General features: G+C 61.8%; 4 protein-coding genes across 8 annotated transcripts; 1 reads left to right on the top strand and 3 right to left on the bottom strand.

Moving 5' to 3' along the window:
- Positions 1-2: 2 nt before the first annotated feature.
- Positions 3-9382, bottom strand: PAFAH2 (platelet activating factor acetylhydrolase 2). Its single transcript, XM_075114455.1, has 13 exons — positions 9342-9382; positions 8160-8265; positions 7845-7995; positions 7537-7633; positions 7310-7378; positions 7018-7132; positions 6094-6207; positions 5634-5725; positions 5368-5538; positions 5099-5247; positions 3441-4890; positions 1028-1261; positions 3-570 (listed from the first exon to the last, which is right to left on the bottom strand). Exons 2-11 carry the CDS (start codon positions 8247-8249, stop codon positions 4796-4798), a joined length of 1143 nt encoding a protein of 380 aa, XP_074970556.1. The 5' UTR covers positions 8250-8265; positions 9342-9382; the 3' UTR covers positions 3-570; positions 1028-1261; positions 3441-4795.
- A 2351-nt stretch (positions 9383-11733) lies between these two features.
- On the top strand, positions 11734-20385 carry EXTL1 (exostosin like glycosyltransferase 1). Of its 4 annotated transcripts, none has more exons than XM_075114577.1 (12): positions 11734-12262; positions 12466-13748; positions 16896-16989; positions 17073-17180; positions 17591-17710; positions 17789-17921; positions 18002-18120; positions 18473-18568; positions 18669-18755; positions 18981-19141; positions 19218-19389; positions 19470-20385. In XM_075114577.1, the coding sequence occupies exons 2-12, from the start codon at positions 12814-12816 to the stop codon at positions 19653-19655; spliced, it is 2211 nt and encodes a 736-aa protein (XP_074970678.1). In that variant the 5' UTR covers positions 11734-12262; positions 12466-12813; the 3' UTR covers positions 19656-20385. The 4 variants fall into 4 exon arrangements, with proteins under 4 accessions (XP_074970678.1, XP_074970679.1, XP_074970680.1 ...); XM_075114578.1 differs by having other exon boundaries at positions 19515-20304; XM_075114579.1 differs by having other exon boundaries at positions 19518-20300.
- On the bottom strand, positions 20306-22941 carry SLC30A2 (solute carrier family 30 member 2). Its single transcript, XM_075114581.1, has 8 exons — positions 22589-22941; positions 22204-22403; positions 21806-21952; positions 21330-21483; positions 21084-21240; positions 20799-20904; positions 20573-20707; positions 20306-20501 (listed from the first exon to the last, which is right to left on the bottom strand). Exons 1-8 carry the CDS (start codon positions 22936-22938, stop codon positions 20356-20358), a joined length of 1395 nt encoding a protein of 464 aa, XP_074970682.1. The 5' UTR covers positions 22939-22941; the 3' UTR covers positions 20306-20355.
- A 720-nt stretch (positions 22942-23661) lies between these two features.
- TRIM63 (tripartite motif containing 63) lies at positions 23662-27314 on the bottom strand. Of its 2 annotated transcripts, none has more exons than XM_075114582.1 (9): positions 27053-27314; positions 26770-26936; positions 25445-25613; positions 25055-25150; positions 24653-24886; positions 24521-24543; positions 24217-24341; positions 24030-24107; positions 23662-23919 (listed from the first exon to the last, which is right to left on the bottom strand). In XM_075114582.1, the coding sequence occupies exons 1-9, from the start codon at positions 27209-27211 to the stop codon at positions 23909-23911; spliced, it is 1062 nt and encodes a 353-aa protein (XP_074970683.1). In that variant the 5' UTR covers positions 27212-27314; the 3' UTR covers positions 23662-23908. The 2 variants fall into 2 exon arrangements, with proteins under 2 accessions (XP_074970683.1, XP_074970684.1); XM_075114583.1 differs by having other exon boundaries at positions 25445-25610; positions 27053-27278.
- Positions 27315-27990: the final 676 nt, after the last annotated feature.

Raw genomic sequence — 27990 nt, 5'->3', positions numbered from 1 at the left:
GCTTATGTTGCGATTGCCAACATAACTGCTTCATTTTAATAAAAAAAAAACAACCACAATCCTGCAAAAAAAACAACGCACTCAAGCCTCAGCGTCGTTAGACCCGCTATCAGTGTGAGGAGATGAAGGCATCCTGAAGCTGGTGAGTTGGGGGGGTCCAGTGCCACTGTGTCACCCGGGGAGGGGTGCTGACAGTCTCAGCACCTCCCCGCACCCCGGTCCGGGGTGAAGAAGTAAGTCAAAGGGTTAAAAAGAAGGATGGGATGTTTGGGGTCCCCGCCTCACGCAGCCCCCCTGCTCTTGCTTGGGACACAAAGCGGGAGCCAGCACCCACAGGGCTGAGCTCAGCTTGTCCTTCCTAAAATGGGGGAAATCTGGATATTCACCAAAACTGATCCCTCCCATCTGTTTCAGGGGGTTTTTTGGAGTAGCCTGGAACTAAAGAGACCTCATGCAGCCTGTTTTCTCCTCCAGCACCTCAGTGTCCTTTCTCAGTCTTTTTTTCCCATTTATTCAAGAATCATCTCTAGGGTCAGCAAGAGACCGCTCCAGCCTGGAACAGGGCTTCTGCTGCAGAGTGAAAACCATCAAAAAACCAGTTGTTCCCACAAAATACCCTCGATGCAGCTGGCTGAGAGAACAGGAGCCCGCTTGGCCCACGGCATTGCATTTTGAAGGCCAGGCAACTGAGCAAGTGTCGCGCCCACAGCCCAGCCCTGCGGCATTGCACCTCGCAGCCGGCAAGCACGTGCCCTGCGCCAGACCCCATGGATCTGCCCGCCCGGCAGATCCCTGGTCCTGCCCTGCGCAGGAGGAACCGGTGCTTGGGAAGATGGCAACACTGAGCTAAATCCCTCGTGGCTGCGAGCATCCGGGCTTTCCAGCTCAAGGCAGCCTGGAAGCCAATGCATTAGGTGATAACAATTCTCTTCAGAGATTAAGAAACTCAGTGTTTCTTTGGAACTTCACCCAGAGCAGTTTTGATTTGCCAATAGAAAAATCAACATAGAAAGAAGCGTATACTCACCAATCAAAGGAATCTAAGGAACTCTGCTCAAGAGGGTGCTGCCTGGGTTTGGATTAGGAGTGGGGTCAGCACAGCACCTGCATCCACGCTGGTCTTCGGGGCTGGTATCGTAGCCCACGGTGGCCACTGACCTCCTCTACTAGAGCTCGTGTGGTTCTCACTGCACGCACTGAGCTCAGCTTGCAGATCTGTGGACCTTTATAAGCTGTTGTGAATCCAGGCCTTAGTATTTTCCTTAAAAATACAAGAAAAAGGAAAAAAAAAAAAAACACGACAGGGTTACGGTAATTACAAGGTTTTAACACGTTTCAATCTGCATTAATTAAAACAACAGGGAAGCTTCAACTGAGTACATGAGGTTTTTTTCTAAGCGGCAGCAAACGCTGCAGCAGGCCGGAGCTGGTAACTCCGGTTTGCTGCCTGCATGTGCAGCGGGATGGGGAGGGATCTGCTGGCTGGAAGGGGCTTCCCAGGAGGGAGGGAGCCGCAGGCAGGACGAGCTGGGGGTGGGGAGGATGAGAAGAAGACTCTCAGCTCTAAGATGCCAAGAGCTCCAAGCCAGGTCTGTGCTGACACTGTCAGATTTCAGCTCTGAGCCTGGGGAGTGGAAAGCTTTGAAGCCGAAGCCGGCCGGAGAGCGGAGGTTGCTCTGCAGAGATAAGCCGTGGGTAAGAGGAATGCATCCATTCATACCCCAGCCATGCTGCAAGCACAGCTGTGAGGGGAATATAAATGGGCAGCTCTTTTTTTTTTTTTTTTTTTAATTTAAAGCCACCAGTTTGAATATTAAAGCAGATCAGACACATTGAAATGCTTGGCTGGAAGGGAACTCTTTCCAACGCACAACCCTCCAGGGCTGCCAACCTGCAGGTGGGTTGCCCTGGGTGCCAACTCCCCCCAGGGTAACGGAATCAGTGTTTCACTCCCATGTTCCTGAGAAGCAAAGTCCCTCCGTGCATGAAACACAGAGGATTTACAGATAGAAAACCTGGTTTGTTCACAGTCAACCCCAAACCTTTGCACTGTAAGGACACAGCAACCAAGAGCTGGTGCCGGCGGGCTGCTGTGGCGGATCGCATACCAGGGTAACCCCTAGCTCCTGCTTTTTGCCAGAAAACCTTCCAGTGTGGCCCAGGCTGCTCCAGGCTTGCCCAGGCCACCCCAAGGACTGCAGGGCTCTCCGCTCTAGTCGCTGGCCCGGGCGGGTGGCAGGGAACGATGCTCTGTCCCTGCCCATGGCTGGCCTGGGAAGTGCTGGCTCCCGCAGAACTGTCCCAGCCCCTTTCTTTCTGACCTCTCAGGCCCAGCGAAGCAATCCAAGCAGGCTGGGATGTGGGAAAAAATACCTTCCTCGTGTGCTACGCTGGGGATTTGTGCCACATCTTTCATGCATGCTGCCTCCAGCCTCGAGGCTGGAGCATGTAATGGGGATCTGGAGGAAAGTGCTGCTTGCAAGGGAAGCCTGATTGAAGAGATGGCTCGGGGCTAGATTTTAAAGCAGATGCAGCAAGTCAGTGAAGGAGGAAAGTGCTCAGAGAGGGCTCCTACACCACTACATCCCACAGAGAGCAGAGAGGCTGATGGAGCGGAGGAAAGAGGGTGTCTGCCCTGCCCAAGTGATCCCACAGCTTTTTTGAACTCTCCTCTTTCTTCTTGCAGGGTTTTCCTCCAAAGGCACAAAGACAATTGGGAACGTGGTCCCGGGCGCAGAGGCTGGCTCTGGAGCAGGGACCAAAGGGATGCAGGGCCAGGCAGAAGGACATCTGCTCGCTTCCCGGCCAGCCCCACAGGCACTGGGGATGGTAGCAAGCAGCTTTCTGTGAAACAAAGGGTTAATGAGAGTCACCCTCTGAGGTCAGTGGGTTTCTGCCACCCCCTTCCCGAAAGCCTTTACACAAGACTCTTGCAGAATTTATAGCCTGCCTCAGCTGTGCCGTGCCGGAGCCACGACCAGGCGGCTCCCCTGGAACTGCCAGCGCAGATCCCCGGCAGTGCTAATTCGGGGAGGAAAATGGGATTTGATTTCTGCACCAGTCACTGTCTCTCACTGTTAAAACGGGACCTGACGGGCTCTGCCCACCCCCCGGCTCTCCCACACGATTCATCGCATACATCGACCTTGAATGTCCCCCACCCACCCTCAGCATCGCAACAGAGAGGTCCTGAGGCTCCCTGGGTTGTCACACCCCAGCCTGCTCCCAAGGCTAGAGATGGTGGTTTTAAGTATAAAAGAATTTAAAAGAAAAAAGTATCTGGAAGCCTCAAAAGCACCAGGGTCTTGTGGCCCTGTTCACATCAGTCCTTTGTGTCGCTGGAGAGCGGGGAGACATTGAAAGGTGCCCTCTCTGCTGCTGCACAGTGCTGCACCTTCCTTCCGAGGCCATCATGCAGCACCCTCAGCCCTAGGACTCACCCTCGACCACAAGGGGCCGGGAAACACCAGCGAGGCGAGGACGTGGCCGTCACAATGACACAAGCAATTTGGGCACCGGAGGAGTGAGATGCTGCTTTTCCATTCCCTTTCTTCCCCTGGCAGAAGGGCTTTGCTGGTGCCTGTGTCACTGTCACTGGGTGAGGAGTAGCACGTGCCACCCAAACCCCTCTCTCCCCCAGCCTCAGCACCCCAGGAAATCCTGCCTCCGCGCAGCACCAGGCGCTGTCATCTGCAGCAGCTTCTCTCTGCAATGGCAGGAGGTGAAGCAAAGCCAAAGCTGCCGCTGCCATCCCCCCACACGTCCCCCAGCAGGAATGCTGTGCCGCCGGCAGCAGGGACAATGCAAAAACAGATGGTGTGCCAGGAGCCTGGACGTTCCCAGCAGCTGCCGAGGCGGCGTGTCCAGGATTGCCTGCCGCCTCTCCTGCCGCAGTGCCAGCGAGGACCCTGGGGAGGGTCTCCAGAGGGGTAAATCCGTGCAGCTCCGCCGGCTTCAGCCCTGCTTTAGGATGGCTGAGGATCGAACTGCCCTTAAAAAGTGCCCCTTGCTCTAACGTCTCTGGTGTTACCCAGGAATGTGCCATAGGTACTTCCAAAGTGCCTTATTGCCCCCGCCAGCATGGGCCTGTTTGCAGCAGCGTGGCTCTTCATGCTGCAAAACCAGGCTGGGCTCTTTTCCTTCCATCCCTGGGGCAGATCTCAGTCCCTGTTTTACATCACTGCGCTGCTGGGGTGCTCAGAGATACTTCCAGCCAGCCCCTTGTTTAAAATCTTCCTCTTTCTTTTTTTCCCCCAGATTTTAGGCATGGAGTCAGCAATGTGGCCAGCTTTCCAGGACGACAATAAGATTTTCATTACCTTTCTGCTTGGAGCCCTGATCTATTTGCGCTGATTCTTTTGGCCGTAGTTGAACTAACCTCAACCCACGACGAACAACCCCCCTGTCTGCTCCTGCCAGATGTGCCACAGCTGCAGCAGATCCAGCCAGGCGCAGCAAGGGATCAATGCCCACCTACCCGCTGTGTGCAAGAAGGGTGTCACCTCAGGCCCAAGTGGCAACCAACCCAGTCTTTGTTCTGGGGGATTTTATTCCTCTAGCCCCACAGCCCTCACTGCAGGCAGCAGCCACAACAGGTGGTGCTTGAGCAGGGAGGGCTCTCCTGGCATGCTTGGTGAGCACCCTGGCCACCAGACATCTTATGAGCATGGTCCCCAGGTCCTGTTCTCCCCAGAGGTCCTCCTGCCCTTGGGATGTTGGCTCCTGCACAGCTCATTTCGGACAAGCAGCAGCTGCTTTCCCAGCACCCGGCTCCCACCAGCAACCTCAGAGCAGGCTACAGGTTGGAGTGGCAGAACGGTGCTTCTGGAACAACCGAGTCTCCGATGCCTTCGAGGAGGCTGTCCCATTGATCGAACTCCTCTCTCAAGTCTGCACAGGGCAGAGATGGTGACGGAGTTACTACAGCCCAGCTCCAGGTGTAGAGGAGGGGCAGCTGCCAGACCCCTCGTGCAATGGGATGGAAAGCACCAAACCCAAGCCCAGGGAGGCAGCGGCTGCCCTGCAGCCCCCTGCAAGCTGGGGAGCTCTCACACCCTCCCAAGCCCCTGGCCAGCACACCCTCCACACCACACCGTACTGAGGTGCCTCTGCAGGAAGGCCAGAGCTGCCCGGCTGGTGATGTCCAGACCCTTGTAGGGGTCGAGGGTCCCCCTTGCGCCAAAGATGCGGCTGGCGAGCTTCCCGGTGAGAAAGGTGAAGTCGGTCTGGCTCTGGTGCACGGATCCCCTGGGATAGGAAAAGGATCTGCTTCAGCGGGAGCTGGGGAGAGGTCCTCCAGGTGGGACACAGGTCGTAGGTGCTCCCAGGAGGGTACTGGTGGGCGGGTGCCCCCAGCCCCTGACTCACAGGACAGTTATAATCTTCGTCTGGCTGTTTCTGGAGGTCAGCATCTTCATTTTGGCAACACTTTCTGGCGTCTGGAACTTCTCGGTGTTGATGAAGAGCACGGGCTTGGGCACCTCTGGGTACAGCGCGTTCTCCAGTGGGAACATCCAGGCGTCGAGAGCCACCGCGCATCTGCAGTGGGATGGATGCAATGGCTTCCCTTCCCACTGGGATGATCCACGTGTCCCCGGAGCTTCCCGCAGCTCCTCATCCCTGCTGCAGCTTACCTGAAGCTGGGCTCTTTCACCAAGGCCAGCACTGCTGTCACCCCGCCGAAGGAATGGCCCATGACAGTGACTTTGGTCAGATCAATGCTGTCCTGCAAAAAGAAGGCTGAGGGGCTTGTGCCCAAACTACATTGCAGAAGGTCCCTAATTAGGGAAGAAAAAGCTAAGGGAAGAAGATCAGCAAAGCCCCACTGCTCTGCCCTCTGCAAGGGATGCCGTGTCCCATTTTTACCACCAGTGCAATGAGACCTGGCTTCCCTGGCACGCACAGGGCAGAAAAAGGAGAAGAGAGGCACCAAGAAGCCGAGACATGGAAGGCTGTGGCTGTGCACAGACCCTGCTTGTCCCAGGAATAAAAGTCTCACACAAGGACTGCTGCTGCCAGGAAAGGGCACCCAGACACCTCCATCAGCCAAACAATCCCTCTGGCTGGTCCTTCACCACAGACAGACCCAGATACCTTCAGTACAGAGAGATCAAAGTCCTGGTGAAGGACGTTCAGGACGGATTTACTGCTGCTGATGTCCTCGAAGAGCCGGAGCGCTCGTACGCATTCCTCTGCTCTCTGATGAACCTGGGAGCGACAGTTGCCCCTTCCCAGTTAACCCAGCTCCTCCAGCCCACAAGTTTGGGGCCAGATCCTCCCCCTGACTTCCACCCACACTCATCCCTCTAAAACCACAGCACTGACACGCAACCTTTCCCTCTATTTATAATTTATTTCTCATTCACCCTCAACACCTATTCTCATGGGTTCATCTTCATAGGAATATTGTTGCCCTTCTTTGTGCAATGTGCCATGAGGCAGTGCATACACAAAAATAAGAGGCTGGGAGGTGGTTTAAGCCTGCCAAAAGCACTTCCAAGCACTACGTTTCCTAGAGAGCTTTTCTATGACAAATCTCCACTCAATGTTGTCCTTTCAAACACGGCAGAAATGAGCAGGGGGGAACCTGGCTCAGCAGGAAACCTTCCTGCTCCCCAGCACGCAGCTGTCTGGGGTAATTGCAGAGAGACAAAAATCAGAGCATGAACAAACCCAGCAGTCGGTCCAGAGCCTCGCCAGCCTGTGGCGCTGGGCTGGGCAGAAAGCCTGTTTCTCCCCAGGGTGCAGGTGACATTATGCACCCGGGGACACAGTGAAAGCCAGCCCGGCTCCTGCTGGAGTCAGCCAGAGCCAGACAGAGAAACCCAATGAAACAGAGATAAACAGGTTGAACAGATTGTTCTCAGCTTGCAAGGAGAAAGCTCAGCCCCAGCATCACAGCAGTACTGGTTTGGGAAGGGCAGGAGATGAAGACTCCAGGCATGGGGGGCCAGCTCGGCTTGCAGGAGGGACTTCACGCCTCCCAGGTTGCCCACCCTTAGCCCCCCACCCTGGTACCTGCTTGTTTCGGAAATAAAACTCCTTCTGCCCTTGGGGCACCCGTCGGTAGGGGATCCACTCCTCTTTCCCATCCTCTGCTGTGCAGAAATATGTCATGGAGGCAGAATGGTCCCTGCAGCGGCAGGAGGGAGGCAGCCACATTGCAGGGGGTACCAGCACTTCCCCAGGGCACGATGCCCTGCCAGCCCTGTCCTGCCTGGCCAGTGGAGGAGGAGCCACATGGGAAGTCCCGGCAGGATCGCTTGCCCCTCATGACTGCCGAATTCGGCAGGGACCAGGACACCCCCACCTGTGCTCCAGCGCTGCCACCACGAAGCCCCAGGACGCCAGCTCCGAGCAGACCGAGGAGTACAGGGTCCTGCCAGGCAGCCAGGGAGATCAGGGTCAGGGCTGCCCCGCCAACACAAGGCAGGTCCACGTGGGGCCACAGAGCGCCCAGGACACTGGGGTCCTCATCCTGGCTCTGGTCCTGAGCAGGAGCTCGGCACCCCCAACCCTGCTCAGAGACCATCCTACCTAAAGGCTCCCAGGCCATGGGAGAAGATGATCAGTGGGTACCCACCGCTGCAGGGCTTGAAAGGCCCATTCCAGCTCACCGGCACTCTGCAGGAGCCTGCAGGGAAGAGAAACGCCCCAGGAAAAAAGGGGAGAAGGCACCAGGGTGCTGCTGATGCAGCGGGTCCCTGGTCAGCCCCATCCCTGCCACCCAGCACCCTTGAGCACAGGGGACGGCCTTGGTGTCCTTGAAACCCACCAAGGGAGCGGATGCCCAGGGGACAGGGGAGCACCCGGGATGGGGGACGGGGTGCTGGCCGTCCCCTTACCAATGGCGATGCTGAGCAGGGGTGCGCACCAGCGCCGGCTGCGGTGGGCAAAGTCGGCCAGCCCACCGCAGTACTCATAGCGTGGGATCCAGAGCGGCTGCTCGACCCCTGCGTGGGGCAGGCAGGGGTAGAAGAGGCGGAAGAAGAGCCCCTGTAGGAGAGGGGGGAAAGGGGGACGTGGTGGGGACAGCACAGAGCAGTGGTGGCCATGTCCTCGGCGAGCTCAGCCCTTGCAAATCCTGGCTGGCTGCAGCCACCCAGCTGTGCATGGAAGCCTGTCCCCGTCCCCATCCCTGTCCCCACCCCGTTCCGTACCTGCCGTGTATGGCCCACCATGACATCCGTGCAGCCCACATGGTGGGGTCCCTTCCCCAGGGGCAATGCCAGCGACTGCATCCCCCCCATGCTGCTGTGGCTAAACCTGGGCAAGGCACGGGGTCAGGGTCCATCCCCCACCCAGGGGACCCCGACTCAGTCCCTCCTCCTTCCCCCACCCTTCTCCCATTGCTCAGACCCTGGGCATCCCCCCAGCACCGGCAGCAAGAGGAGGAATGAGGCTCATAATTCCCACCCCACCGAATTCCCATGGATGAAGACCCTCAGGGCTGCTCAGGGGTGAAACCCCACGGTTTCTCGCCCAGGCGCTGCCGGAGCAGGGCAGTGGGGCCGGTCAGCGCCTGACAGGGCAGGTGGGGCTCAGCAGGACCTGTCCCACTGCTCCCCTGCTGCGGGGCCATCGTCCCTGTCCCTGTACCCCGCAATTCCCGGGCTGAGGGCTGGGGCCAGATGGAGCTGGAGTGGCACTGGGGATGTGCGAGCAAGAGGCCAGTGCAGGGCTGACATGGCCTTCTGCCAGCCCTGAGCACCCACGGGAGCCACTGAGGACACGGGGGGGACAGAGCCCCCTGCACCCCCCCAAACTGCGGAACTACGACTCCCAGCAGCCCCCGAGGATGTGGAACCACAATTCCCAGCATGGCCCTAGCCCAAACCACACCTCCCAGTATGCGCTGGGTCCCTAGACTACACCTCCCAGTATCCTCAGCTGAACTACAGATCCCAGTGCTTCCCAGTGCCCGTCTCCCAGTCTTCCCGCAGCCCCCAGTGCTCCCCCCAGCGCCCCCAGTTACCATCGCAGCTTTCAATACTCCCCCATCTACCAGTGCTTCCCAGCTCCACCCACAGCTCCCAGTGCTCCCCAAGAGCTCCCAGTGCACCCCCCAGCTCCCCCCTGCGGCTCCCAGTGCCTCTCCCAAGCTCCCAGGGCTTGCCCACCTCCCAGTGCCTCCCAGCTCCACCCCAAGAGCTCCCAGGGCACCCCCCAGCTCCCCCCTGCGGCTCCCAGTGCCTCTCCCAAGCTCCCAGGGCTCCCCCAGCTCCCAGTTTCCCTCTGTGTCCCCTGGCTCCCACCCCCAGCATCCAGTATCCCCTTCCCCAGTGCCCCCCCACGTCCCCCCGCACTTGCCAATGCACCGGGCCACAGCTCCCAGCACGCACCAGCGCACCCCGCACCACAGCTCCCAGTGCTCCCAGCACGCACCAGCACACCCCGCACCACAGCTCCCAGTGCTCCCAGCACGCACCAGCGCACCCCGCACTACAGCTCCCAGTGCTCCCAGCACGTACCAGCACACCCCGCACCACAGCTCCCCGTGCTCCCAGCACGCACCAGCACACCCCGCACCACAGCTCCCCGTGCTCCCAGCACGCACCAGCACACTCCGCACCACAGCTCCCAGTGCTCCCAGCATGCACCAGCGCACCCCGCACCACAGCTCCCAGTAGCCACCAGTGCAACACCACAGCTCCCAGCGTCCCCAGCGCGGGACACAACCCCAGTCCCCCCATTGAAACCGTGGCCCCTCTGTGGAGGGCTGTGGGGGGCCATGCCCACTGGTAGCACCCTGACCCCGGGGCTGCCCTGTCCCTGTCATGACCCTGGGGCTGGGGGCTGTCTCCACGTCCCCCCCAACCTGTCCTGGGGCTCCCACTGCCTGTCCCCATGTTCCCTGTCCTTCAGTTAATCCGCTTTCTGCAGCTAAGGCGGCTCCAGGCCCGCGGTAATCCCTTCCACGGCCAGGGATTAACTTCCCACAGGGCCGAGCTGGCCGGGCCCAGCAAATAAATATCCAAAGATTTGGTAAAAAATGTCCCTACCAAGCTGCTGCACATACAGCCCCATGCTGGTCTCCCCAGCGAGGTCCCCTGGGTGCATGGAGAAAATGAGGCATGGGATGGGTACTGAATGAGGCCCTGGGGCTGTTACACTGTGTGTGTCCCCTGGGTCCCACCTGGCTGCTGGGGCAGGGAGAGGGGACCCCAGCCCATAGCCACCAGCACAGCCACCCTGGGGTGCATGGAACCTTCTCCCCTGGGGCTGGGGGCACCCTGGCCTGTGGGGGGCACCCTGGTCTTTGGTGGGCACCCATCCTTCCCAGAGGCTGGTCCACCTGCAAGCTGAGGCCAGCCAGGTTGTTACACCCATGGATGGGATCCAGCGCCCCGTCGCGTCCTGGCTTGCCCGGCCGGCGGGGCAGGGCGGAGGGTGGCTGGCGCGGCTGGGGATGCCGGGGCAGGGTGGGAGAGGCGAGCCCCAGCCTGCCGCTGCTGGCCGCTCCAGCCCACGCCTGGCTCCCCACAGTGGGGCTCAGCCCCCCCCACCCCAGCACCCCCATATTGCCCCAGCAAAGCCACCCCTGGGAGAGGGTCCTGGCTGGAGATGGTGGGGGCTGCTTAAGGCAGCTAGTCTGGCTGCTTGGGTCTGTCCTGCTCTTGCCTCCGGCTCTGCATTTGATCAAGCCATGCAGGACAGGGGCCTGGGGGTCCCACAGGTGAACCCCTGGGGTCCCAGTTCTGTGGGTGCTTCTGGGGGAATGCTGGGGCCAGCTGGGTTTCCTGCTGACCACGTCCCGCCCAGCCTGGGCACACGCCATGTTTACAGGAGCTTTCTTTAAAGGGATTAACTCGGTCCACGCTCCCATTCGTCTCCCGTTCCAGACACCCCAGCAAGAGTTCTCACAGCCGTGCACTGTGGATGGCTGATTTGGGGGGCGTGTGTGTGTGTGTGTGTGTGTGTCAGGCCAGGCTGGAACCCCCATCTCTGCCCCGTGGGAGGGTGAACCCCACAGTCTGCCACCTGCTTTGCGCCATGGCCCAGCTCCCGTGTGTGGACGGGTTTGGAGCTGGGTTTAACTTAGGCAAGAGCTGTCTGGCTCAAAAAGGCTTGTTCTTCTGGCCCCATGCCGGGAGCCGGGGGGTCTCCCTGGGGCCCAGGGATGCCATTGCAGCTTGGGGATGTGACCCCAGCTGTGTTTCTGTCCCTACTCCCCATCGCTGCCCCATCGTGACCCCATCGCTGCCCTATAACTCTCTTTGGGGGTTCCCCAGGGGGTTCCAGGGCACAGAGGGCTGAAGGCAGCCGCACTGCCCGGGGCTCCCCGACACCGGACGCCCCCACGAGCAGGGACGCGAGTGGGGACAGGGTGCGTGGGACGGCCCTCGCCTGGGGTCCCCCAGCGGGCGGGGGGCGCAGGGACCCCGCGGAGCCCCGGGGGGACACCCACGCCCCCCCCCCCGGCGCGCGGGGAACCCCCGCCCCACGTGGGCGCTCCGCGGGCGGCAGGGCGCGGCCAATGGGAAAGCGCGGCGGAGGGCGGCTCCGCGGGGCGCGCCCTCTGGCTGGCGCGGGCCACGCCCACGAGGGGCGCGGAGGGCCAATGGGAGGCGGGAGGGCGGGGCTAAAGGTGAATGTTGTGACGGTGGGGGTAGGACGCGGTGTAACAGATGAGGGGGTTGGGAAAGGGGGGGACGACGGCGGCGACACACGGACAGACGGACAGACGGACACAGCCCCGGGGGGGGGCGGACAGCCGGACAGCCAGCTCCGGGAGAGGGGGGTGATGGACAGACGGACAAGGTGACAGCCAGCTCCGGAGGACGGACGGACAGGGGGACAATCGGGCAGTCAGCCCCGGGGCGGACGGGCAGAGGGACAGCCAGCTCCGGGGGAGGCGGACGGACAGCCGGACAGCCGGCTGGGGGGGGGACGACGCACAGGCGGCCTGACACGGGCTGCGGGTAGCTGGGGTCTTGCACAGGCAGCCGCGGGGGGTGGACACGACACACGGGGACAGACAGCCCAACGCAGGGACAGACGGACAAGGTGACCAGGGGACGCACACCCCCCCCAGCCAGGCGTACCCCTCCGGGAGACCCCCGGGGCCGGGGCTGCGGCTGCGGGGAGCCCCCCGTGCGGCCGCGCACCGGGAGCGCTGCGGGGCGGCACGGCTCGGCACGGCTCGGCGGCAGCTCCGCCGCCTCCCCCGGCCGGGGATGCAGCCCGGAGCCACGGGGAGCCGCGTACCCAGCCTTCGGGGCACGGTGGCCCGAAAGCCACCCGGAGCTGCGTGTCCCCAAAGGTAACGGGGGGGGGGGGGAACCGGGCTTGGAGGTGGGAAGGAGCAGGTTGGCGTGGGATGGGGTCTCCGGAGGGAGCAGGAGGTTTTATCCCCAGGAGGGGTTTGGGAACAGGGGTTCCCACCGTGGGGACATGGGGAGCCGCTTGCGGTGACACGGTTGGCAGCAGCAGGACGGTGATGGCGCGACCTCTCCCCTTCTCCAGGGATTTGAAGCTGGGCCAAGTGGTGATGGAAATGTCATTGTCACAGCACGGGGGCCCAGCGAAGTAAACGCTGCGCAGGAGGGAAGGGAGTGGGACACCGCTGCACCGAGCTCTGCTCCGCAGCCAGAGAGAGGGACGGCTCCAAAAAACCAGCACAGCCCAGGTCAGAGGGGGCAGCAAGAGGGCTGTGGGGTTCATCCACGCTCCCACGGGCTGCAAGGGCCACAGGGCAGTACCTGGGGGCTGGGAGCCATCCCACCGCCTGCTCAGGGTTCAGGACGTCAGCCTTTCAACCGGACTCCGGCGCCCACCCAAGCCCGATGAGGAGCCGGGGCTGTGCATGAACCTATGCAGACCAGGAAGAAACACATTTTCCTGACTTTCCTTGCCTCTTGGCTCCTGCTTTTCTTCTTTGGAGGAGACCAGCTCCGCCGTTTCGCTTTCTTTTCTGGGAGGAAAGCCAAAGCCCAAAGAAACTGGCCCAGCTGGACAGATCGGTCCCTCCTCAAAAGCTTTGCAGACCCCGAGGAGCTCCAGAGCGATGGGGACCCCTCACTGCCATCGCCCCGGGCACGGCGGGCAGCATGGTTGAGCATCTACAAGAACAGCAGATGCCGGATGGCAACGTGCTTTGACTTCTCCAGGTGCGAGAAGCACGGCTTCAAAGTCTTCACCTACCCCCGGGAGAGGGACGAGCCCATCTCAGAGAGTTATGGCAAAATCCTCACCTCCATCGAGCGCTCGCGCTACTACACCCCAAACCCCGGGGAAGCCTGCCTCTTCATCCTCAGCATCGACACGCTGGACCGCGACCATCTCTCAAGTCAATATGTCCGTAACGTCGATGAGAAAATCCGCAGCTTCCTGCTCTGGAACGGCGGCCGTAACCACCTCATCTTCAACCTCTACTCGGGCACCTGGCCCAATTACACCGAGGACCTGGGCTTTGACATTGGCCAGGCCATCCTGGCCAAAGCCAGCTTCTACACTGAGAGCTTCAGGCCTGGCTTTGACATCTCCATCCCTCTCTTCTCCAAGGATCACCCGCAGCGCGGTGGGGAGAGGGGGTGGTTGTATCAGGACTCGATCCACCCAAAAAAGAAATACTTGTTGGTGTTCAAGGGGAAGCGGTACCTGACTGGCATCGGCTCCAGCACGAGGAATGCGCTGCACCACATCCACAACGGGAAGGACATCATCTCGCTCACCACCTGCAAGCACGGCAAGGACTGGGAGAAGCACAAAGACACGCGCTGCGACAAGGATAACGTCGACTATGAAAAGTGAGTTGGAGATGAGGTGGGAAAGGGGGTCTGGTGAGAGGGAACAAGCTGCCCCTCTGCGGGGTGCAGCCATGGGCGTCTGTGGTGGCTGGAACTGCACACATGGGGAGAGGGGAAAGTTTTGGGTTCTCCCAAAACAGATGAGGGGTTTGTTTCCATAGTGGGGAGCGAGGCACTGGTTGTTCAGGACTTTCCTGTTCTGTATTAAAGTTCGAGTAATCTGGCGAAAGCGGCTCTTATCTGCAATCACCACGGCTGCCTCTAATACGATTTCCCTTTTTCCTAACGCTGATGAATGATGCTTTTCTTCTCCCCCCTCCTGCCCTCCCCTAACATAAATGTTTATGTTGGAGATGAGCCCGAAACATCCCCCCCTCACTGGCTCCACTAAAAATCCCACAAAATTGGCGGGTGCTTGGGCATCCCAGCACGGGCGGCCCCGCGCTCGCCCAGACGTTGGGGCTGTGGGGGGTCCCCCTGCTTCCTTCCTCACAAATGGAGATGGTGGCAGCAAGCGTGTGATGGACCTTGGTGGAAAAATTGGGGGGGCAAAGTTGTGTGAGTTTGGGGGGCTCCATGCTGCGGGGACACACACGGGCTCCTCACTGCCCCGTCCTGCTGCTTCGGACCCGTCACCAGCTGCCCGCCCCAGGGCTGGTAAGCACAGACCCCATCCCACTGGTGATGGGCAGGTTCCCGTCCCGCTGCCTGGGGACATCCCACAGCCACCCAGCAGGAGAGCAGATGGGGACAGGCCACATTGGGCATCATCCTCAAAGCGTCTTAGGAGGTGCTGGGAGGTAAAAGTGGAGCTGGGATGCTGCAGGCACTGGGATTAGCCGGGGTTTCGGGGTAGCTCTGGCACCGCGTGGCCCCGCCTGGTGGGTGCCACCAGCCTGGCAGGGTCAGCCCGCGTGGCCTAGCCTTTTTGGGGATGGGGCATCATAGGATGGTGGGAGACATCGCGGACTGGCGGGACGGGGGGCCCAAGGTCAGCCCCATGCTGTGCCAAGGGGCGGTGGGACGAGAAATCCCCCTCCCGCCCGGCCCAGGTAATCCCCTAATGCTGTTTGCAAGTACAGGGAGATTTACACCTCACCCAGGACGGCTTTAGGCAGCAGATAGATGGGGAACACGTGGTGCAGGGCAGCATGCTCCTGCGTGACCCCAGGCCTCCGCCCTCCTGCTCGTCCCCGTGGGACACCTGGGCAAAAAGCCATCGGCATCTCCATCACGCCATGCCAGCTCTGCCTGACCTCGCGCGGGGGAGTTATGTCCTCCTGCCCCGGGAGAAGATGTCTCCAGACCCAGAGCTGGGACAGTGGCAGAGTGACGATGGGGACAGGCCAGCGGGGAGGCGACAATCGAAGTGAGACCCCGGCTGCCCCATTCGCCCGGTGCATTGGGGGCCTTCCCATTTGCTCGAGGGGCAGCAGGTGCCAGCGCAGTGGAGGGCATCACAGGGAGCAGAGGAAGGCCTTGCTGGGGGCTTCATCACCTTCCTCGTGCCTGGGGGGCTGCCTGAAACAAACCGTTTCTGTGCCCGGATAAAGGGCAGCTTGTAGCAGCACCATGGTCTGGCCCCACTGAGGGCTGCCCCAGGTTTAAAGCAATCAAAGCAGGTTGGGAAAGGCTCTCTGGAGCCGACGGGTCCCCCGGCGTCACCGTGCCTGGCTGAAGCCATGGAGGGGCCGGGCAGAGGGAGCACAGCGGGCACCCATCCCCAGCTCCTAACAAAACAAGGAAGCCCTGACGGCGTGATTACCCGGAAACCGCAGCGCGTCAGGAGCAAAGTATTTCCATCGGGAGGTTTTGGCCCCGCAGCCCGGCCGGCGCCAGCCTCCCCGCAACGGCTGCCTGCGAGGGGAGGCTGTCGATGGCTGCTCTGCCCCCGGCATGCATCCTGCTGCCCGCCCAGCCCAGCAGTGGGAATGGCCCCGCAGCGGTGCTGGTGGTCACAGCCGGCTGGGGTCCCTGAGGAGCCAGTGGCAGCTGGGCCACGCCAAGGGCGAGTGCAGGCAGCATCTGTCCCTGGGGATGTGGCCATCGCTGCTGCGGTTTCATGGTGGGGTCTGGGCTCACTCTGAGTTGCCCTCACCCCCCCGGCAGGTCACTCGGGCAGGAGGTGGGGTATTAACCCGGCAGGGTGCACTCATGGGATTTTTGGCGTCTGTTGGAGACATTGGGGTGGTTCATCTGGAGGCGGGTTTTGATTGTAAAACATTTTGCCTTGGGGCCTATTTCTCACATGCCGGGGTGCCAGGATGCTCCAGGGTGCTCCAGCACCCATGGAGGGGACATGGTGCCTTCTAACCCCCAGGTTGGCACCAGCCCCACATCTCCACTGTGGGGAGACCCTTAGCCCTGGGGACCAGCACATTTTAAGCATCTCTTTGGCTTCTTCACCCCCTCAGCTGGACCACGTGTGTCCCCTCCGGCCCATCCAGGACACGGCTGCCCTGTCCCTCCCTCCCCACGGGCAGGAACAGACGGGGTCTGTCCCGACCTAATGTCAATATTGGATTTTCCGGCGCGGTCACAGGGACCCGGCAGCCGACGCGCCTCTCCCCACCGGCCGCACAGAAGGGGCTTTCATAGCCCCATGGCGAGAGCCCGGCCGGGGGGGGGGGGCACACTGCCTGCACCCCTGCGGGTAGCCGGCCCTCTGGCCCCGCCAAGATGCTGCCAGGGCAGGCAGGGCTGGTGCTGCCTGGCAAGTCTGGGCACAGCAGAGGAGTCGCTGCAGTTTCAGGCTTGGGGGTTTGGGCGCTGGCTTTGCATGGGGTTTTATTCCAGGCGCATGGCAGAAGCTGGGTAACACCATGGAAAGCCAAGTGCTGCCTCAGCACTGGGGTGCTATCCTGACCCCCCTCTTTGAGATGAATTTGGTTCTTGGCTCTGCCATAGGTTCCCTTTCTGACCATGGATGCGTCCCTCCGTCACCCAAGGCATCTCTGCTCAACCGGCCCTGCAGAGCCAGGGCTGTTCAGAGCCAACATCAGCCCTGATCAATCCTAATGCTTCTCTGCGCTGGCCCCGTACCCCCTGAGAGGGATGCTCAGCCTTGCTGGGTGCCAGCAAGAGCCCTCAGGATGGTCATGGGCTGGGGGGAGCTGTGCCTGACCCCCACCCCGTCTCCCATCCCAGGTTTGACTACCAGGAGCTGCTGCACAACTCCACCTTCTGCATCGTCCCCCGGGGCAGGCGCTTGGGCTCCTTTCGTTTCCTGGAGGCACTACAGGTACCAGGTGGGCAGGGAGGATGGGGGACCCCCACTCTGGGGTCTGTGGGCTCTGTCCCACCCTGTGTGGGGTCCTGCCGCAGGCCGCCTGCATCCCTGTGCTGCTGAGTGATGGCTGGGAGCTGCCCTTCGCCGAGGCCATCGACTGGGGCAAAGCCGCTGTTGTGGGCAATGAGAGGCTGCTGCTTCAGGTACCGTGATCAGATCCTGCCCCACACCAGACACAAGGGACCCCCTCATAATGACACCAGTAGGGGTGGAGCCCCTAGTCAAGCTTGTGGGTGAAGCCTCCGCCGCCAAGCCTGGCAGCCCTCCCACGGGAGATGCAACAGGGTCCCGTCCCAGATGCAGCCCTTGGGCATCGTTCATCTTGGGGGGGTGGTGGTGCTGAGCACCTCCATAAACCCAAAGCCCCGGGGAGTCCTGGGCCAGATCTTGCTCCAGGGAGAGGAGGTGGCAGAGCCACAGCAGGGCGGTGGCACAGCATCCTTGGTCACGGGGTGTCCCTCGGGATGGCACGGAGGTCACGGAGGGAAGGCAACCCTGCTGGGGAGCCAGGGGGGTCCGAGGTGAGAAACCAGCTACCCCCCTGCCACCACAGATCCCCTCCACTGTCCGCTGCATCCACCCGGAGCGTGTGCTGGCTTTCCAGCAACAGACCCAGTTCCTGTGGGACGCGTACTTCTCCTCTGTCGACAAGATCGTGCACACCACGCTGGAGGTGAGCCACCCCGAACTCCCCCCGCAGCCCCTGGGATCACAACCCGGGTGCTGAGAGCATCTCTCCGGCCTCTGGCAGATCATCAAGGACCGGCTGCTCCCACACCGCTCCCGCTCCCGCTTCCTCTGGAACACGCTGCCCGGGGGGCTCCTGGCCCTGCCCGACTTCTCCACCCACCTTGGGGACTTTCCCTTCTACTACCTCCAGCGCGGTAGGACCCCACCTGCCCTGGCTGAGCACGGCAAACTCGGTGCATGCCACACCACCTATCCTCTCCTCCCTCTTTTTCAGGCTCCAGCCCCTCTGAGAAGTTCACAGCTTTCATCCGGGCCATCTCGCCGTCCAGCTCCCTCTCCCAGCCCATCCTCAGGCTCATCCAGGCTGTCTCCGGATCCCAGTACTGCGCCCAGGTCAGGGGAGCTGAGCCCCATGCCACTTGGTGCAGCTCCCGGGGATGCAGCAGGAGGGATGGGCCAGGGACCCGTGGACTGAGAAGGGTGGTGTTGGGGGTGGGACGGGGTGGCTGTTGGTGTCACACGTGGGTGGGCAGAGCTGTCTCCCAGCCTACTGGGGCAGAGGTGGGACCACCTGCGGGTTTATTGTGGTCCAGACCACTGTGAGGTGGTTTTGGGGTGAGCTGCGTTGGAGCAGATGCTGGGGGAGGCTCAGCCCTGGCTGCCCTGCAAACACCAAGGCACCAACACACCCCAGTGTACCTGCCCTGCCAAACACCCCGGGACACGCTGGTCTTTCCCACTGTAGATCCTGGTGCTGTGGAACTGCGAGAAGCCACCACCACCGAGTGAGAAATGGCCCCAGACCACTGTGCCTCTGACCATCATCCAGGGCAGGAGGAAGGTGAGGGGAGCAGGGATGCAGGCAGGGAGCTGGAACACGGGCAGGGAGCTGGCGCACCCACCCCATGGCACATCCCAATGTGTCTTTCCCCTCTCCGTAGCTCAGCGACCGCTTCTTCCCCTACGCGGCCATCCAGACGGACGCTGTGCTGAGCCTGGACGAGCACACCAGCCTCTCAACCAGCGAGGTGAGGCTGTGGGTGCTGCAGTCCCTAGCCCCATGGAGCTGGGGCAAGCCCTGTGCCGAGCCAGGAAGGATGCTCAGTAGTCGCTGCAGGGCTGGCAGGGAGCGCTGCCCATTGTCCCCATGTCCCCACACCCAGGGCACACCTCTGGGGAAAAGCAGGGGTTGTGGTGAGCCCCCTCTCACAGGTTCCTGCAACCCGGTGACACTGTTCCCCAACCCGAGCCAGGTGGACTTTGCCTTCGTGGTGTGGCGCAGCTTCCCCGAGCGTATCGTGGGCTTCCCCACGCAGAGCCACTTCTGGGACGCTGAGCAGAGGCGCTGGGGCTACACCTCCAAATGGACCAACGAGCTCTCCATCGTCCTCACCGCCGCCGCCTTCTACCACAGGTACCCAGTTGGGGAGGGGGCTGGTGGAGCAGGGGGCTCGGCCACATCCTGCCCCTTCACCTTACTCCCTCCCCAGGTATTATCACAGCCTCTTCACGGATTATCTGCCGGTGGGGCTGCGGGAGCTGGTGGATGGCCTGGCTGCCTGCGAGGACATCCTGATGAACGTCCTTGTGGCTGCCGTTACCAAGCTGCCGCCCATCAAAGTCACCCAGCGGAAGCAGCACAAGGAGACCGTGCCCCAGCAGGTAGGGTGCAAGGATGGGGATGCGGGGACCGCCCCGGCCAGGGAGCGGACCCCTCACCCCGATGCTCCCCTCCTGCCAAGGTGAAAGCCACAGCAGGGGCAGCTGGCGGCCGGTGTTTCTCCCAGCAGCAGGACTGCCTCAACCAGTTGGTGGACTGGTTTGGCTACATGCCCCTCGTGTCCTCCCAGCTGCGCCTCGATCCCGTCCTCTTCAAGGACCAGGTCTCCATCCTGCGCAAGAAATACCCACGCTTGGAGAAACCCTGAGGGCTGCCAGGGATCGGGGTCAGGGCCGGCCCCAGGTGCCCTGTTCCTGGTGCATGGAGCCCTCCCGGAGCAGGCAGTCACTGCTGATGAGGTTTTACTCATTATTGGGTTTTACCAGTACAATAAAGGTGGGTGGGAGGCAGAGTCCGGCCGGTGGCTGTAGGATGCAGGGGAGCTGGGCTGTGCCCAGTGGGGAGCACCAGGAGCACCAGCGTTTTGGTGCGCTGGTGCTTCTGCCTGGGCACCCTGGGAATAATCCATGCGGCACCTGGCCATGCACACAGACCCCCAGCCCTGCGGTGAAGGCAAGTTCTTTGGCTTCCCAAGGGCAAACAGAGGAGTGATAAGAGGCAAGAGCAGGGCGAGTGTGTCCCTCCTCTGCCTGGCTAAGATGTCTCCTGCTGCAGCCCCTGCCCACCCCAGCACCCCTTTGCCTTGCAGTGCTCCCCAAAGAAGCGAAAAGGGTTGTTTCAGCTGCCTTTCCCCACAGCTGAATAGAAATAGGGAAAATTAAGGCTGCTGGCCTCAAGCAGATGCTCTCCTCTGGCCGCTGCAGCTGTGGGTCCATCCTTGCTGCCTTCAGTCCTAGCAGACACCCGAGATAACACCCTGGTGCCACCAGACCAAACATCCACCCCTGCACGCACCCAGCCCTTTGCTCCACTTTATTTTCTATGCATGAAAAGTTCCCCTCAGGGGCTCAGTCGCGGGGGGGCTGGCACTCCCGGCAGTCCCGCATCTCCTCAGAGTAGCTCTCCACCTGGATGGTGGTGGTGTGGAAGCGGAAGGTTCCCTGCAGCTGGGAGCTGGCCTCCTCCAGCACCTGCTGCGCACTGGCACCCGCATCTGCAAGGAGCAAGGGGGATGTCAGGGTGTGGGTGAACCCCAAATCCCTCCCCTATCATTGCAACACTTACTGATGGCGATGTGCACCGAGAGCAGCGGCTGTGCCGCTGTCAGCGCCCAGATGTGGAGGCTGTGCACTGCTTCCACCCCCTCCACCGCCAGCAGTGTCTCCTGCACAGCGTTGAAGTCCATCCCTTTGGGGGTGCCTGGGGAGGGAGAGCCGTAGGAGCTGGAGGGATGGGGGCCACTGCACCCATGGGTGGCCCTGCAGCCCAAACCCCCCCAGTGGGTCCCTACCCTCCATGAGGACAAGGAGGACGTCACGGAGAATGGTCAGCGTCGTCCCCAGCACCAGCGCGGAGAAAAGGAAGGTGCAGACAGGATCCACGTACTTGTACTCAGGCTGGGGGGGCAGAAGAGGGTGAGGCCCCTCCAGTGCCATCACCCCACCCCAAATCCTCATCAGCACCAGAAGGGAAGAGACCTGGTCCCCTTCATCTCACCCCTGCACCTGGCCAGGGCTGGCTGAAGCCACTGTCCCTGTGTCCCCAGAATCCCCTTTGCCCCAGTAACCACCCAGACCTTAAAGAAGATGATGTAGGATGCAATGAGGACGCCGATGCTCTGCAGCAGGTCGCCCACGATGTGGACAAAGGCAGCGCGGACACTGGTGTTGGGCTGCTCGCTGGCCGCCCCATGGCTGTGCCCATGGCCCGTCTGGTGCAGAGCCACCCCCATCCTGCGGGCAGGGCAGCAGTGACATCCCTGGGGCCACTGGGCATGGGAAGAGAGGGACACCCAGGGAAGGTGGGAGCTGGCTGTACATACACGATGTTGACAGCCACTGCGCAGGCGGAGGTGATGAGCATGACGCTGCCCTCGATGTCGTAGTCAGCCGAGAGCAGGCGCTGAGCCGCCAGGTAGACCAGGACACCCGTCACCACCCAGATGGAGAGCACAGACAGCAGGGCCCCCAGGATCTCTGTGGAGAGGACCCATCTGCCCCACATTGCCGCTTCGCCGCTATGCCAAGCCCAAGCATCCTCCTGGCCCCCCGGCAGCACTGGGGCTCCGGGTAGGCACCCAGCAACCATCCCCAGGGTCGCTCCCTGCACAGGGATGGCGGTGCCTCTGCCCTGCCCTGCCTGTGCATGTGGTGTTGGGGCTTTGCCAGGGCTCCCCATGCCCCCCATGGCTCCCTGAGGCACCCAGTCCCTGTGGGGAGGGCACCCCGGGCTGCTCTGAGTTCTCACTGAGGTCCTGGGAGCCAAACAGCAGCACTGGGGGTGCTGCCACCCCATTACCTGCCCGGTGCCAGCCAAAGTTCATGGTTTTGGTGGGGGGGCGCGAGGACACCCAGAGTGCAAAGAGGCTGATCATGATGCTGGCGAAGTCCGTCAGTAGGTGGGCTGCGTCCGTCAGGATGGCCAGGCTGTGTGCCAGGTACCCACCTGTGGAGAGGGGGCATGGGGGACATCGGGGGACATTGGGGGGTCCCACCCTGATCCAGGCACGGACCAGGTCACCCTGTGCTGCAGCAGGGGCCCCACTAGGTGCTTCAACCTCCCAAAAAGCAACGGTGAGCCCTGCCTGTACCCTGCCTGCTCCCGTGGCGGGGAGTCAGGACAAGAGGGGCTGCGGGTAGCCCCTCAGGGTGCCCCCACGGGGCCCACGCCGGCCAGACCCTGCACCTATCACTCACCCACGGCTTCCCCAACCATGAAGACAAGGCAGATGCCAGCAGCCAGGTAGAGCTTCCTGCGCGCCCGCTGCTGCTGGCCGGGGTGGCCGGCGGCTCCCTGCGTGTGGCAGTGCCGGCTGCGCCGTGCCCCCAGCTCCAGGATGGGCGCCTGTCCCTGCACCGAGTTGTGCCCGTTCTTTTGCGCAGCCCCCAGGTAGGACCTGCCAGGGAGAGGGGTGGTCAGGGGTAGAGCGGGGGGGGCTGGGAGAATTTTGGGGAGAAGATTGGACCCCGAATGCTCTCCCCCAACCCCTTCCCCATCCAGACTCCTCCAGGGGACTCCACTTGGCAACCCCACAGGGAAGAGGTGACACCACGTCCCCAGCCCCCCTGGGCACCCGCTTACCCGCCTGCGCCCTCGCTCAGCAGGTGCCGATTCTCCTCACCGGCTGCCATCCTCCTCCGGGATGGGGGTCCGGGGCGGGTGACCCCGGAGCGTGGCCGGGGCTGGTGGCAGCTGGTGGCCTTGGCCCGTGTGAAGTGCCGGGGACTCGTGTGCAAAGCCTGGCCGGGGGAGGGAGGGCCAGGCCGGCCGCAAAGCGCCTGCAGCCACCCGTCCCAGGGTGAGCCCGCTCGCCCAGCACCCAGGGGGCTGCTGGTGGAGGGGTGGGGGCATAGCTCTGGGACCCCCCCATGGGCACCCCCCAGGAACTGCGCACCAGGGCATGGATGCAGCCCGCAAGGCAGGGAGAGCATGGAGCATCCCCCTTAACGGCACCCAGTGACCCCCCTCCCCGCTCCAGGGAGCCCTCGGGCCCCCTGAGTTTAGATCCAGCCGCGGAGCAGCCATGTGACCGATAAGCCTGGGACCAAACACCCCCCCACACCCCCCAGCAGTGACTCCTGCCCAGCGCTGGGAGGAGCAGCGCTAATTGCCCTGGGGCTAATTGCAATTGTGGCACAGCCCAGAGCACCGCAGCAGGCGCTGCCTCAGTTTCCCTTTGGCCAGGCACTGAGCTGGGCTTATGTCTTTGCAGGAGAAAAGCATTTGTGGTATATATTTGCATTCATGGTATAATGGTATACTTTTGCAGTGGGAGCTCAGCCGGCAGCAAACCAGCAGCTCAGTGCCGAGGCTGTCCCCGTTTCAGAGACTGGCACAGCCCGGGGTATCCTCACCCCCTCCTGCCACATCCCCAAGCTCGGGTGAGCTCTGCCCCGGGCACCCCATCACCAGGAGATAAATCCTGCTGGGTGCCGACCTGTTACATCCCCAGGCAGGCGGCCAGGCACGGGGTGCCAGCGCTGCCGGAGGTGCTAATGAGGCTGAAAATTAAGTGTTGGACTGGGAAGCACCCCTCTGCCATGCCAGGCACCGGCAGGGACACCGGTGATGGCACTGGCCTGGCAAACCCACCCACATCTCCAGTGCCCATTGCGGGGCTGCCAAGCCAAGAACAAAAGGCGAGGGAAAAAAAACCCAGAACACCAGTTTTCTTTACAAAATACACAAAATTCAAATCCGTGACAATTATATACAAAACAAGGAAGATATAAAATGTGCGGAATTGTCCTGTTTGCACCCGTATAGAAAAGTGTCCTGTGCTGGAGAAGGCGCCGGCTCGCGAGGCTGCTGACCCCTGCGGCCTGTCCCCCCAGTCCTGAGTCCTGTCGCCGGACATCCTGCGCCCGCGGTGTTTCTCCTGTGCCGGCAACGTTGCTGCGGCTACTGGGGAGCTGCCAGGGGGAGAGGATGGGGGGATCAAGGCGGGTCCAAGCTCCTGAAGCTCCACCATGGGTGAGGGAGCCCACCCCAGGGAGGTGAGCTTAGCCATGTTGCCCCTTACCCATCACTGCCCTCTCTGGCACTGCATCCTCTTCCACCTCTTCTTCCTCCCCATCAAAGTACTCTTCATCTTCCTCAGCTGCAAACAGACAGACAAAATTCACGGTGGGGCCACAGGGAAACACAGCAGGTGCCACCATATGGGTGGGAGTTGGTGAAGGGTCATCGGGGGTTGGGGGCTGAATTACCGGGGTTGAAGTCCAAGGCACAGACCGCCTCGGCGAGGTGGTCCAGGCTCACTGAGAAGGCATCCATGCTTTCGTAGCCATGCTCGATCTTTTCCAGCCTGCTGCCCTTGGAGGCCTCCACGATCCTGGGCAGGGAGAGCACGGCCATGTCTCCCACCATCTCCTTGCTGGGCTGGGGGACCGCGGGGTGCCGGGGTTGGGGTGCCGGGGCATCCCCACACTCGCCAACTGGGCACCCTGTGGTCAAATCCTGCCCCGCTGTGGGAGAGGGGGTGGCCAAATTTTCCCCAATTTGGGCACTTACGTTTTAATGAGCTCCTTGGCGTTCTGTGGGGAGCAAGATGAGAGGTGAGTGGAGCTGTGTGGCAGCCACCAGGATGTCCCCCAGCCGGTGGGACCCTATGTGGCTGCCGGTGGGGGGGTTTGGGGGTCTTACCATGAGGAATGCAGCCCCTCCGGTCTCCTCCATGGCCTGGATGGCTGTCTCCACCAGCTGGCTCGACTTCTCCAGCTGCTCCTTGTACTGGCTGATGAGGCCCTGGACGAAGCCCGTCTTGTCACCCTGCTCACGGGTGATGCGCTGCAGCAGCTCCGACTTCTTCTCCTCCAGCAGCGCTGCCAAGGCATCGAAACGAGCACACAGCTCCCGCTTGGCTGCCTCGCTGTTCTCCTGCAGGGACGAGGGGCAAGGGATGCCATGTGTTTGTCCCTTGGCACCAGCAGCATCCTGAGGGCTTCCCTGCTCCACGGGCTCCATCTCCCTCCCAGCCATCCCAAATGTACCCTGGCTGAGGTTTCATCTGTGGGCTGTGGAGGGCTCCTTTTCCCCCTTCCTCACCTCAGTGCTCCGGCATGAGTCCTCCAGCTGGGAGATGATCGTCTGGATCCGGTCGTTCCCCGCCACCAGCATGGAGATGCAGTTGTTCAGCTCAGTCTGGGCAGAGGCAGATGGACAGAAACAGCTTGAACCTCAGCAGGGACAGGGATGGGGACATCTCCCATCCTGACGTGGGGATGGGCTGGGCATTGCCTGGCCCCAGCTCTGCTCCCCCCGTGTCTCCCCTGAGCCACGGCTGCTCTAAATATAGGCTGTCTCCTGGGCGAAGTCACCCGGGGGCTATTAATACCCCATGAGTGGGTCCCAGTGCTATTTGTGCTGTCCCAGCTCAGCACATTGCCCCGGGACCGGCCATGTGCCCCACAGCCCCCCCGTCCCCCCACACAGCACCTTCTGGCCCTGGAAGACAGTTTGCAGGGGGGCGACCTCGCAGTCCTTGTGGGTGCCGAAGACTTTGCACATGGAGCAGGTGGGGACCTCACAGGTGACACAGTAGATGTTGATCCGCTCATCCTCATGCTCCTTGCACATGGGGTGATCCCCCTTCTTCAGTGGCCTGCTAGAGAGAGGCACAGGAGTGGTGACGTCCCCATCAGGGTGATGTCCCCGTTGCAGTGACATCCCTGCCGTGATGACATCCCCTTTGCAGCATCATCCCCACCGCGGTGACATCCCCACTGATGCTGCACAGCCACCCCACAATCAGGTCCCCAGGCAAGAGGACAGATCCTGGCATAAACCCACACTTGCTCCTTCGGGAGCCACAAACCGCTGTGCTTCCATAAGCCCCAAGCCCAGTAAGCCCCAATTTAAAGCAGCATGGCACTGGGCAGGGCAGCAGTTGGCACCAGTAGGCAGGAGGCCCAGGGCCACGCTCCAGGGATGCTGCACAAGCACCTAATTTTAGCTTTGGGCTGCTGGGGTTTGTTTTTGTCACCCAATGTGTGACTGGGGTGGGGGCGTCCAGAAACCCCCGGGGGGTCCCAGCTGGGGGCTGCAGCTGAATCATCCTCTCTGCAGCAAGCGGGAACATGGGTGACATGGGGACAAGCCAACCCACCAAAGCAAACCTGATGCTGGCCCTTTGCATGCCCCCCGGGCCTGCACACACCTGCCACTTGCTGTCGTCCCCGTCCCCATGGCTCTCAAACAATATTTACAGGGATTTGGGGAATTTGGCCAGGGCTCTGCCTCAAGAAGCTGTGACCCCTCTGTCCGTCCCCCCCGGCTGCATGCTTTTCCTGAGTGGGGCCCCCCAAATGGTCCCTCTGCTCCTTATCAGCCAGCAGTGCCCGCTGTCACGAGCAGAGCCTGGATTTGTCCCCCACACTTCTCATCTCCCACTGAATGCTCCTGCTGCAGAGCGTGGCGGGTGCAGGACCTGCCCTGCTGCCACCACCACTCCCCCCAGGGACCCACCATCCCCCTGAGCCACCCAGAGACCCAAACTGCTCTGGACGGGGGGTAGATTTGGGTCAGGGGAGAAGTTTTGGGTCAGGGGAGGAAGATTTGGGGTCAGGGAAGGAAGATTTGGACCAGGGACCACTGAGCCAGCAGAAAAGCCCCCCAGTTTCTCACCCAGCTGCAATCTCCTGCAGTCTCAACGATGGTGCTGGGGCTCAGGATGTGGGCATCCCCACGACCCCATGTCCCCACGTCCCTGTGTCCCCACCGGGCCAAGGCACAAACAATCAGCCACAGCCACCCATGCCTACCTGGAGCACTCCTGCTTATAGATGTCGATGATGTTCTCCACCAGCAGGTTCCTCTGCAGCCCATAGACGCCGTGACGGTCCAGCAGCACCTCGTGGCGACATGACGGGCACCGGAACCGGCCCCCCGAAATCACACTGCCCCGGCTCTGCCAGTAGGGATTGGCGGCCTGGGAGGGGGAGATGCACATCGGGGGTTCCATGAGCATCCCCACAGCACAGCGAGCATCCCAGTGACCTCCAGCCTGGGCAGGGGTGGGGAATGGGTGCAGGGACCCCCTCTCACCTGGAAGATGTCATTGGCACACTTGCGGCAGAGGTTGTGCTGGCAGGGCAGGATAACCACCGGCTTGCTGAACATCTCCAGGCAGATGGGGCAGATGAGCTGCTTCTCCAGGCTCTCCATGGGGCTGCCATCCCGCAAGATGCTGGCTTGGAAATCCATCGGCACGACGGTGCGCTCCTCAAAACTGCTCTCAGCTGCCACCAGCACCTCTCATCCCACTATTTATAAGTCGCTCCCCAGTCACGAGGACCCAAATCCCGACGCAGGGTCGGGTGTCCGGGGAAGCAGCACCTGTCACACGGGACTGAGCCGTCAGGATGCTGCTGTAAACAAGCTGGGGACAGGCTGTCCAGGAGGCCCTGCCCGCCCGTGCCATGGCTGCCAGCACGCCGAAACCAGAGCTGGGGGGTAAACAGGGCGAGGCTTCACCCCTGGGCCAAATGGCTGCACACCACAGGGGGCAGCGTGGCCGGATTCTGGGGCTGGACCCTGCAACAGCATAAGGGTGGGGGCGTGGAGGGGCAAAAAACAGCCCCGTGGTCATTCAGACATTGTGATGGTGCCAGGAATGGGGCAGAGCTGGCGCCAGCAGCAGTGGGGGGTGGCTTATAAGGACCATCTCCCTTTGCACCCCCAAAACGCAGCCACTGCTGGGGTGCAAACACGGACCTTGCCAGCAGGTCCCCAGGCTGCGCTTGGAGGGGAGAGGCAGCACCAGGGAGACGCAGCCCACATGCCTGGCACATGCACCGGGGTCCCCCCTTCCCTCCCCAGGCAGGGTTTGGGGGGCTCTTTTGTACTCTGAGATGCAGGGGCAGCCGCAAGGAGGGCTGCGAGAGCTGCTCCCCATGCTGGCATGCATGGCCATGACCCAGCCTGCCCCTCAGCTCGGTTGCAAAACCTGACCCAGAAACGGCTGGGGGGGGGGAGGTGGCTGC

Source organism: Phalacrocorax aristotelis, chromosome 20 (genome assembly GCF_949628215.1).
Source record: "Phalacrocorax aristotelis chromosome 20, bGulAri2.1, whole genome shotgun sequence".
Classification (NCBI taxonomy): Eukaryota; Metazoa; Chordata; class Aves; order Suliformes; family Phalacrocoracidae; genus Phalacrocorax; species Phalacrocorax aristotelis.
The sequence above is the reverse complement of the archived record's forward strand: the minus strand, read 5'-3'. Positions and strand labels throughout refer to the sequence as shown.

Coding starts and splice junctions, on each gene's coding strand:
- PAFAH2 (XM_075114455.1), bottom strand. CDS start 8,249: ATGGGGGGGATGCAGTCGCTGGCATTGCCCCTGGGGAAGGGACCCCAC. Junction 5,726..6,093: donor TTGATCTCTCTGTACTGAAG/GTATCTGGGTCT, acceptor TTCTTTTTGCAG/GACAGCATTGATCTGACCAA. Junction 5,248..5,367: donor ACGAAGATTATAACTGTCCT/GTGAGTCAGGGG, acceptor TTCCTATCCCAG/GGGATCCGTGCACCAGAGCC.
- EXTL1 (XM_075114577.1), top strand. CDS start 12,814: ATGCAGACCAGGAAGAAACACATTTTCCTGACTTTCCTTGCCTCTTGG. Junction 17,181..17,590: donor ATGAGAGGCTGCTGCTTCAG/GTACCGTGATCA, acceptor CTGCCACCACAG/ATCCCCTCCACTGTCCGCTG. Junction 18,569..18,668: donor TCATCCAGGGCAGGAGGAAG/GTGAGGGGAGCA, acceptor CCCTCTCCGTAG/CTCAGCGACCGCTTCTTCCC.
- SLC30A2 (XM_075114581.1), bottom strand. CDS start 22,938: ATGCTCTCCCTGCCTTGCGGGCTGCATCCATGCCCTGGTGCGCAGTTC. Junction 22,404..22,588: donor CTGAGCGAGGGCGCAGGCGG/GTAAGCGGGTGC, acceptor TCTCCCTGGCAG/GTCCTACCTGGGGGCTGCGC. Junction 21,484..21,805: donor CTTTGGCTGGCACCGGGCAG/GTAATGGGGTGG, acceptor TCCTCTCCACAG/AGATCCTGGGGGCCCTGCTG.
- TRIM63 (XM_075114582.1), bottom strand. CDS start 27,211: ATGGATTTCCAAGCCAGCATCTTGCGGGATGGCAGCCCCATGGAGAGC. Junction 25,151..25,444: donor CTGTCTTCCAGGGCCAGAAG/GTGCTGTGTGGG, acceptor GCCTCTGCCCAG/ACTGAGCTGAACAACTGCAT. Junction 24,887..25,054: donor ACTCATGCCGGAGCACTGAG/GTGAGGAAGGGG, acceptor TCGTCCCTGCAG/GAGAACAGCGAGGCAGCCAA.